This window comes from Cheilinus undulatus, linkage group 5 (genome assembly GCF_018320785.1).
Source record: "Cheilinus undulatus linkage group 5, ASM1832078v1, whole genome shotgun sequence".
Lineage (NCBI taxonomy): Eukaryota > Metazoa > Chordata > Actinopteri > Labriformes > Labridae > Cheilinus > Cheilinus undulatus.
In genome coordinates this window covers 21,048,363-21,057,357 of record NC_054869.1, presented here as the reverse complement: position 1 = coordinate 21,057,357, position 8,995 = coordinate 21,048,363, and the positions used below count along the sequence as shown (strand labels likewise).

Below are 8,995 nucleotides of genomic sequence, written 5' to 3'. Positions count from 1 at the left end.
TCTGGGTCTGCTTTGCTGCTTCAGGACCTGGACCACTTGCTGTGATTGAACAATGAATTCTGCGGTCTACTAGAAAATCCTGAAGGCCAACATCAGGCCATTAGTTCGTGCCCTCAAGCTCAAGCACTCTTGGGTTATGCAACAGGACAACGACCCCAAATATACCAGCAAGTCCACCTCCGAATGACTCAAGAAAAACCAAATTAAGGTTTTGGAGAGGCCAAGTCAAAGTCTGGACCTAAATCCTATTGATATGCTGTGGTGTGACTTTTAAAGGGCAGTTCATGCTGGAAAATCCTCCAATATGGCTGATTTAAAACAAATCTGTGAAGAAGAGTTGGCCAAAATTCCTCCACAGCGATGTGAAAGACTCATCACCAGTTAGCCAGGGGTGACACGACCAGTTATTAGGTTCAGGGGGCAAATACTTTTTCACACAGGGCCAGATAGGTTTGGATTTTCTCCCCCCCATGAAAAATCAATAATAATTCAGACATTGCATTATGTATTTACTTGGATTGTCTTTGTGAAATATAAAAATTGGTTTGATGATCCGAAACATTTAAGTGTGATAAATATTCAAAAAAATCCAGAATCAGAAGGGGGGCAAATACTTTTTCACAGCACTATATGAGCATCAACAATTCCTTTTTTCTCAAGATTAAACTGATTTATTTTGATTTTGGCATGGTGCCTTCTCAAGTGGCAGCTCAAACCCTTTCTGAGGCTTTTACTAGTTGTAAACTAACCCTTGGTTTCAACTTGATTTTACAAGCTTTGCACATTGCAAAGTTAAGGCACATCATTGACCAACTGTGTTTTTTTTTTTTTTTTTTTTTTTTTTTACTATGGCTCAACTAATAGGTCAGTTCTAAAGGGGGCTAATAATTTTGACCCTGGTAGTTTTTGGTTTTAGAGAAATAATTTTGTTTCTGTGTGCAAAGTAAAATAATACTGGCATCCAAAATAACACTGGGATGTTTGGAAAAGCTGTGTTAGGTAAGTTATCCCCACTATTTTTACTTGTGAAAGATTCAGTTGTCAAACACTCCCTATATCGTGAGGGGTGCTTGTCATTATTTTTTATATGGTTGTTATTTTATTGGAAAGAGAAATGGGTATTATTACATCTTAGCTGATGGACAGGCTACTAATAAGAGAGGAAGGTGTGAGCGGAAAACTCCACCCTCTTAGGACCGGGATACATCCAATAAGGAAGTGTGGGATGGTCTTTATTTTATTCCCTGTTTTGGGTTTCAAATTCCCCCTCTCTTTCTCATTTTCCACATTTGGCACCATGTCGTCCACTGTTAAGAGCCTCAAAGTCACCTTTAATCCTATCAATGAGAAAAATACGTTTACAAATGGCGACTGGGTCTCCGGCCAGGTCACTCTGGAAGTAGCCAAAGACTGCCAGATAGAGTCTCTGATGATCCAGTTCAAAGGGAAAGCCGAAGTGTTGTGGACAGAGAGCCACGGACACGTTACTGCTGTGTACCACTCCAAGGACAAGTACTTCAGCATCAAACATTACTTCATTCGAGACAAAGACGTCAAAGGTAAGTTAAAAAAGATGTCTTTTAAGGACCAAATGGTACCTTTATAGAATAACTGCCCGCTTCTCCAAATACTGGACTGTTTGTTTATGTAGCCTATATGATAGTGAAGGAGAAATAAACCGGCCAAACCGGTTCTGACCTCTTCTTGTTGGTCCCGGGTTTCATTTAAATAACATGCCATCTGCAACGATAAACAGACAATGATATAAAACACGTAAAGTTTTTATTTATTGCAGACGCAGAGATAAGGCATTCGTGCAGACGTTACATGACCATTAAAGTTCTGAAAAACGAGTAGCAAAATTAAAATAAACTACCATTTTTATGTCGTATTTTCTCATTAATTCTGGTTTTCTTAAATTGCTCTTAGGAGTTTTATTTTAAGGTATTTTACTGAACTATCTTTTGGTGTTTTATTATTTTATTTATTTTCCAATGTGTCTTTTTCATACCTGTTTCAGTTTTAATTCCTCCCTTTTCATACTGGCCTCCTATCTTGAATTTTAACATCCTAACCTTAACTCATATTGGCTCGGTATGACTGAAGTCAATGAGCTGACATGAAGATTAATAAATTAAGTAGTATTTTTCCTTATTTGCTAGTTTGCTCTTCAACCTCCTTGTTTTGAGGGTTTGTATAGTAAAGGTAAACCAGTCAAATTTGGCATGTTCTGCTATGATTTTCTGTTTTTGAGCATATTCAGAGAAATCACGTAAAGTTCAAAAACAAAGCTAAGTTGCTGTGTGATTGTGATTCTTCTCCAGGTGATGACAATGAAACCCTGCTTACACAACAGAATGGAGAAACATGTAAGTTTTATGGTGAAGACCTTTGTGGCTGAGGGGAGTTTTTGTTTTAAATACTAGTGTATTATAAATATGTGTACAATTTCTTGTTGTGTTCCAGATAGCAGTGTTGTTGCCCCAGGAGTCCATGTTTACCCCTTCACATTTCAGATCCCTTTCCAGTGAGTAATCATTCTTTTAATTGTACCACAATGAGCTGACACTTATCCTGTGCATCCTGATAACATCAAGTGATTGAATAAAGAAGTAATTGTGTACCTTTTTATCCTGGGTTCCCAAACTATAGTCAGTAGGCTATCTGCAGGCAGTGATCCATTCATAGTTGGAGGACAGAAAACGTGGCTGACATTAGAACATGACGCTTTTGCCTGACTGTGTTGCACATCTTACTGTGTTAATGTTGCTGTGTCTGATCAGTCACTCTGGTAGTTTGACAGTCATTTATCAAACAGAGCACAGAGTGTGCAGGTTGAGAGATTAACCTCCACTGTTAATTATATATTTACACTCTATGTTGACAGTATGTACCCAATGCAGTTTTTTTTCTGTGCAGATGATACTGTCATTTACTACTCTGCTCCTATGCAGCATCAGTCTCTCTGTTGCTTACAATAAGCCTATGATATTGTGCAGGACACTCTGCGTGAGTAATAATTGAGTCTTAAAACCAAACTCATGGTGTTTTCAATCTCAAAGAAAAAGCAGCTGCACCTGCCTTCCACAACTATGCCTCTGATTCTGGTGATTCTTTATACATGCATGCATCTTCTCAATGCTTTAAATCTCTGGATACTGTTTAAACTCCATATAGAACTGCATAACGCAAACCATGGTGATTAACGGCATGTCAGTGCACGACTTTTGTCGTTTAAAAAAAAAAAAACAAACTCACTGCTGTTTGTTGTACTTCTTTTAACAAAGAAATGTCATCAAGATCTGATAAAACTGGCACTTTAGCAGCACCCATGCTAATGTCTTCTGCCATAGCCGCACCAGCCTCTTGTTGCTGCTTGCTTACGTCACGACTCTGCTGCACCCGAAAGTACTGCCCCTTGTCGCTGATTGGTCCTGTCACTTTCTAACCGGGTCCAAACAGTTCAGACGGGAGCTTTGCAAGATTCATTTGCCAGTGAGAAACAAGGAAACAGGTGTATCCATCTGCTTTGCAAGGTTAGAGGTTTATAAGTAATCTAAAGTCTCACTGTACTCTGTATGATCCAGTTGGTTGGCCTTCTTTGACACGCATAGGCCAAATCATTGGCATCACTGCATCCTTATTTACAAGGCTATACTCAATCTGTTTTAATCATACTTGTGTGATTTTAATCATGTGAAAAGTGATTGAAGCTACAGTCTTCGCTCTGTGACTCAGTCACAAAATTTACTTCCGCTATCTGTTCCCAAAATCCCTCATGAAATGGGTCAATAGAGTTTCAGGTATGCTGCTCCTGCAGTCTGGAATTTACTACAGGGGACCTTTTGTCTTGAGGAGCTGGTCTCTTTAAACCTTTTTAAGGGTAGATTGAAGGGTTGAGGGGAAAAAATCAATGCAGCATAGTATTGGGATATTTTGCACAGCAATATATTGTATCTTCTATCAAGTATCGTTTTTTTTTTTTTTTTTTTTTTTTTTTTTTTTCAAATTGACTGCTAATATGAACTGAAGTCTATGATACTGGATAATTAGCATCAGTTGCTTTTCTGTCCACTTGATGATACTGTTGCACCCTTTTTTCCAGTGAGGTCAGCAGAGGTGACTTCATACAGCAGGAGAAAGTTAGTACTACTGATATGGCAGCACCAGGGAAAGGACATGAGGAATGCAAGCAGTGCACAAACAACACGGACATGAAACATGGAGTTTGCAAGGCGTGCCCCATAAAATTAAAATACTGCAGTAATATGCTAAAAATGAAGGCAAGGCTAACGCCAAATCAGCTAAACATTTGAAAATATGGTAGATAGCATTATATGTCAATATTTGGTATCAAAATACTCTGTGTATTGCAAAATGTTTAAAATTGCAAAAATATCAAATTGTGGCATAATTATTGTGGTAATATTGTATCGTGGGGCCACAAGTGATTCCCACCCCTAGTAGATAGAAGGTATTAGAGGAAGATGTGTTGGGTGGTAGGTGTTCTGACTGATAACTTTTCTGCTCTGTGGCTCAGGATTTTTTTTTCTATAACTGTAGTATCTGTTTTTCTGTCTGTGTCTATGTTTATGCTGCTGCTGCCTGTCTTGGCCAGGACACTGTTCTATATGAGATTCTTATCTCAAGAGGTTTTTCTGATTAAAAAAATTCAAATAAAATCAAATAAAATCTTAAGCTCAGTTCAGACCAAAAATTTGTGATGCATCAAGCCTGTTTAAGAATGTTACAGGGGACATTTGAAAAGGTTCCTCTGTTTTAATGGATCGACTTTAGGATTTGCTGTTTGTTAGAATGCAATCTTATAATTGTCCTGTCTGTTCTCATGTCTGCTCCTGTGCTTTAGGAACATGCCATCCTCTTTCACTGGATCTGTTGGAAAAATTACATACTTACTGATAGCCAAGCTGAGCAGATCAATGAGGATTGACCAGAAAGATAAAACCAAAATCAACTTTGTGTCACGTACAGATGCAAGCAGTATCCCAGAGTTAATGGTATGTGGAGTTGTGTTGTCATCCTGTCATTCTCACTGTGAAACAAGTCTGAACGCCTTGTTGACAGATGTCCAATGAGGAAAACAAAGCCTTTGCAGTCTTGCATTGAAGTATAGGACCAAGTTCCTCTTATAAAGGATGTACAGTATTCAAATGTTCACATTTTCTGCATTCAGAAAACCCACATGTATAAAAGTAGACATAAAATGTTCCTTAATTGCGCTATATTGCTGGTGCAACAACACCTGTAAACCATAAACCATATGAAGTTGTCTATTATTTTTGAGTTCCTGATACCATTATCATTCACATGTTAGATGGGCTCATTTTGTGCACGAGGCACTAAACCTGGATATTAAAGTCCTTTGAAACTCACTTTAAGAATTTTCTGTTTTTTGTGCAAGTGTACTGCATTTATTAATCCTATCTTCTTTCAGGCACCACAGCATGAGTCCAAGGATAAGAAAATGAAGTTTTTCACATCTGGATCAGTAGCCATGGATGTGAATCTTGAGAAATCAGGTTTTCTCCCAGGTAAGAGCCTTCAAAATTAACTTAACATTTTAAATCTCATCCCAGGAGTTATTTAGTTAGATTCCTGTGTTTGTTTTGCAGGAGAGGGAGTAAAAGTCCTTGCCTACATTGAGAACAAATCATCTCGGGAGATCAAACCCAAGTACTGTGTGTACAGGAAGCACAGCTTTTTTGCAGATGGGGAAAGAAGAGTTAGTACTAAAGATCTCCTGAAAGAAGTGGGGGACCCCATCCCTCCTTCTGCTAGCCTGAATGTATCACAAGTCATCACCATTCCCCATGATGCCGATCCATCCATCCTTAACTGCAATATCATCAAGGCAGAGTACAGACTCAGGGTAAGTGTGTAAAAGACAACCAAGGTGTGTTCATTTTTTCTGGGATGTTATGACTCCTGAGGATAGATAAACTGTGATGAGAAATCAAGTCAGTTTTATGACGGTATCATTGCAAGTCAGTTTTTGTCATCTGGAGCAGGATGAGAAATTCTGGTTACCCATTGGGCTTTTCCACTACGACCTTTGGCCGTGCAGAGCCAAACCAAGCCATGCTGATTTGCTTTTCCATCACCAGTTGGCCGAACCAAGCTGCGCCACGTTCTGTTACCTGTTCTGCTACTGATACCTCCACCATGATAAATTTCCTGCCAGGGAGACAAGGAGATTCTGTTTATCCATGCCTCTGCTCCAGCTGTCTTACTCTGTTACAGTGGTGGTCTAATGTCAGCGTTCACTGTAAAGATTTACGTGCTTATGCGCAAGGAAGCGATAATTGCACACGGCTAGAGTTTTCACACTGATGAGCGATATCAGGACAGACCAGGAGCAGATCCAGGGTTCCAACTTTTTCGGCACCTATAAAGTCTGTGACAGAGTTCAGTTTTGAATTTAGTAAAGCCGGCCACACACTGCAGGATTTTAAGTCCGATTCGGGGCAAGATTTGCGTCCCCAGACGATCGTGGGGGCGTATCCCCAGAGGAGACTCGTCGCAAATGACTATTTGTCCGAATAATCCTCATGTGTGTAGTGTCAACACGATTGTTTGACTGCTCCAAATCGCGTCGTAGCCTCCAAAATCCTGAATCATAAAAGTCAAACACGTTTGATATTAATGATTCTAGGTCATGGTGCCTCTGGCAGAGTACCCACAACAACCAATGAGAGCAAGCAGACGGGGTAGCATCACAGCAGGATCATAGGTACTTTCACCGCTCACAGCTATAAACACAACTCTATCTTAATTTCAGCCATGATTTCATCCTGAGTCTTTCCCATGTTTTATGATTTTTTGCTGCACCTGTAATGCATGCCAGGGCAGCCTGTTGTGGAGAAACAGCAAGACGATGTCGACAGACATCTGTGTTTTGTTTTTGTTTTTTGTTTTTTTTTTCTTTCCTGAAGTCACGTGATCACACGAAGTCGTAGGCAGGTAGGCAGGTTGGGAGGTGTGTGGTCTCCAGTGATCTGACAGTCTGGCTGAGTCGTCTAGTGTGTGCGTTCAGATTATTAAAGAGGAAGAATCTTTGGAAATTGTCCTGACGTCTGTGGTCTCTCACAGATTTAAAATCGTTTCAGATTAAAAAATCGTCTAGTGTGTGGCTGGTCTAACTGGAAAAATTGTTGTAGATTGTTAGATATTATAAATTTAATTATTATAATTGTTGTAAACAAAACTGACTGAGTATTCAGTGTGGTTGTGTCCACATATCTAAATATTTGATTCCTGCTCTCTGCTGACTTCACACAGACTCCGCAGCTGCAGTATATAGATGTAGCCTGTGTCAAAGTAATTTGCTCTTACAGCTGCAGTTTGCACAAACCCATCCCTCTGATTGTATGCATTGTTTACATAAGGATCTGGCTGTGCAGATAAACAATGACTGTTGAAACTCAGGTTATGTTTCAAGAAAACATGTTTTCACAGGTCTACCTTGACATCAAATATGCTTCAGACCCTGAGATCAAATTTCCCATAGTCATCCTGCCAGCTGCTCAGGTTCCTGCTGTGGCACCAGCACCTGCTGCCTCTGCCTTTGGATACCAACCATTTGGAATCATGAACCCACCAGCATGGGGGACCGTACCACCACAACCACCAACAGCACCACAGCCTCTGGATCCTCCCCCCTCCTACGGATCGTATGGAATGTACCCACCTTTGAGAGATTTTGGAAACAAATATTAGAGACCAAGATAATCTGTAAGGCAAATCTCTGAAGTGTGAGTAATGCATGTCCTCTCCTTCCTCTATAAAGGCATCACTCTGATTTTAGATTGGTAGGCCCTTTGCCTGGGAAAAACTGTTAAATAATGCATTTTATGGCCTGAAAAAGAGCTCAAGTCCAACTTATTGGTGTGGAAATTTCATCAGGGTTATTTCAGGTCAGGCTTGAGACATGAAATGTCACCACTTGAGCCAGATAAGGACATTTAATAGTCATGGATGGTCTTATGAAAGCTGCTGCTTAGTTACATTAAGAAAACTATAGTGTCCACCATAGTTCAAGCAACATTTCAGAAGAGCACTTCCTGTCACCTTCATTTACATTTACTCAAAAAACAAATGAAAACATCTTGACTGAATAACACAATTTTAGCCTATTGTTTACAATTTTGAACATTATGCATAATTAGTTGCTGTTTTTACAAAAAACCCTAATCTTATAAAAGTATCAAAATAAAAGAAAAATGATGTCAGTCCCCTCAATAGGCCTGTTTTCTCAGAGTTGTAAAAATGTATTTTTTATATTTTATACAGTAAAGGGAGTGCTCGGATAACATCTAAATAATTTGAAAAAAAAAAAAAGAATATATGGGATGCTTTTTGTCTGTCTTTAGCAATTTTGTGAATAAATATAGCCACTTAAGTCTGAGACATTTCTGTAATAGCTTACAAGTAGTTCATGTCCTGCTGCTTTTATTTGATATTCTAGTACTTTCTCCTTATATTTCACAAAATATCATCTTGTCTATTTAAAAGTCCTATAAGTTAAGCCATATTTTAGAGTAATTTAGAGCTGCTAAATTTGGTTCTATTTATGAACTAGTTTACCTCCTGAACTACACATACTTGACAAGTGCCTTATCATCCTGCTTTAAAAAAACATAACATTCTTTTAAGGGTACGTTGGTGTCTTAGAAATATTTTCAGTCAAATGACTGCAGGAATTGGTGGAGAAAATGTCCAACAGTGTCTTTGGTAAACAATATGGATCCAACCAGTTTCCTTGAGTTAGGAAAAACAGAAAACATTTCTGTGGTTATTATAAAATGAATAAAGTAAAGTATGCATCAGTTTATTTTTCGTTGTGTTGCTTGTTTTTCGGAATGTTGCCAGATTTGTTTAATCAAGAAATCACTTAAATAGAAACTGTCAGACAAAGTGAAGTAGGCTGTAAGATCTCAAATAGAAACACATCATGCCACAATCCAAAGAGATTCAA

The 8,995-nt window shown here is 38.9% G+C and overlaps 1 protein-coding gene across 1 annotated transcript; it reads left to right on the top strand.

Moving 5' to 3' along the window:
- Nucleotides 1–1,297: 1,297 nt before the first annotated feature.
- On the top strand, nucleotides 1,298–8,692 carry LOC121510237 (arrestin domain-containing protein 3-like). The gene is made up of 7 exons (XM_041788200.1): nucleotides 1,298–1,559; nucleotides 2,325–2,369; nucleotides 2,467–2,527; nucleotides 4,868–5,018; nucleotides 5,456–5,552; nucleotides 5,634–5,890; nucleotides 7,477–8,692. Exons 1-7 carry the CDS (start codon nucleotides 1,298–1,300, stop codon nucleotides 7,735–7,737), a joined length of 1,134 nt encoding a protein of 377 aa, XP_041644134.1. The 3' UTR covers nucleotides 7,738–8,692.
- The last annotated feature ends 303 nt before the right edge of the window (nucleotides 8,693–8,995 follow it).

What these genes read in the sequence shown, in the direction of transcription:
- LOC121510237 (XM_041788200.1), top strand. Translation starts at nt 1,298, where the DNA reads ATGTCGTCCACTGTTAAGAGCCTCAAAGTCACCTTTAATCCTATCAAT. An exon ending in GAAATCAGGTTTTCTCCCAG is followed by an intron (nt 5,553 to 5,633) that starts GTAAGAGCCTTC and finishes TTTGTTTTGCAG; the next exon opens with GAGAGGGAGTAAAAGTCCTT. An exon ending in AGGCAGAGTACAGACTCAGG is followed by an intron (nt 5,891 to 7,476) that starts GTAAGTGTGTAA and finishes ATGTTTTCACAG; the next exon opens with GTCTACCTTGACATCAAATA.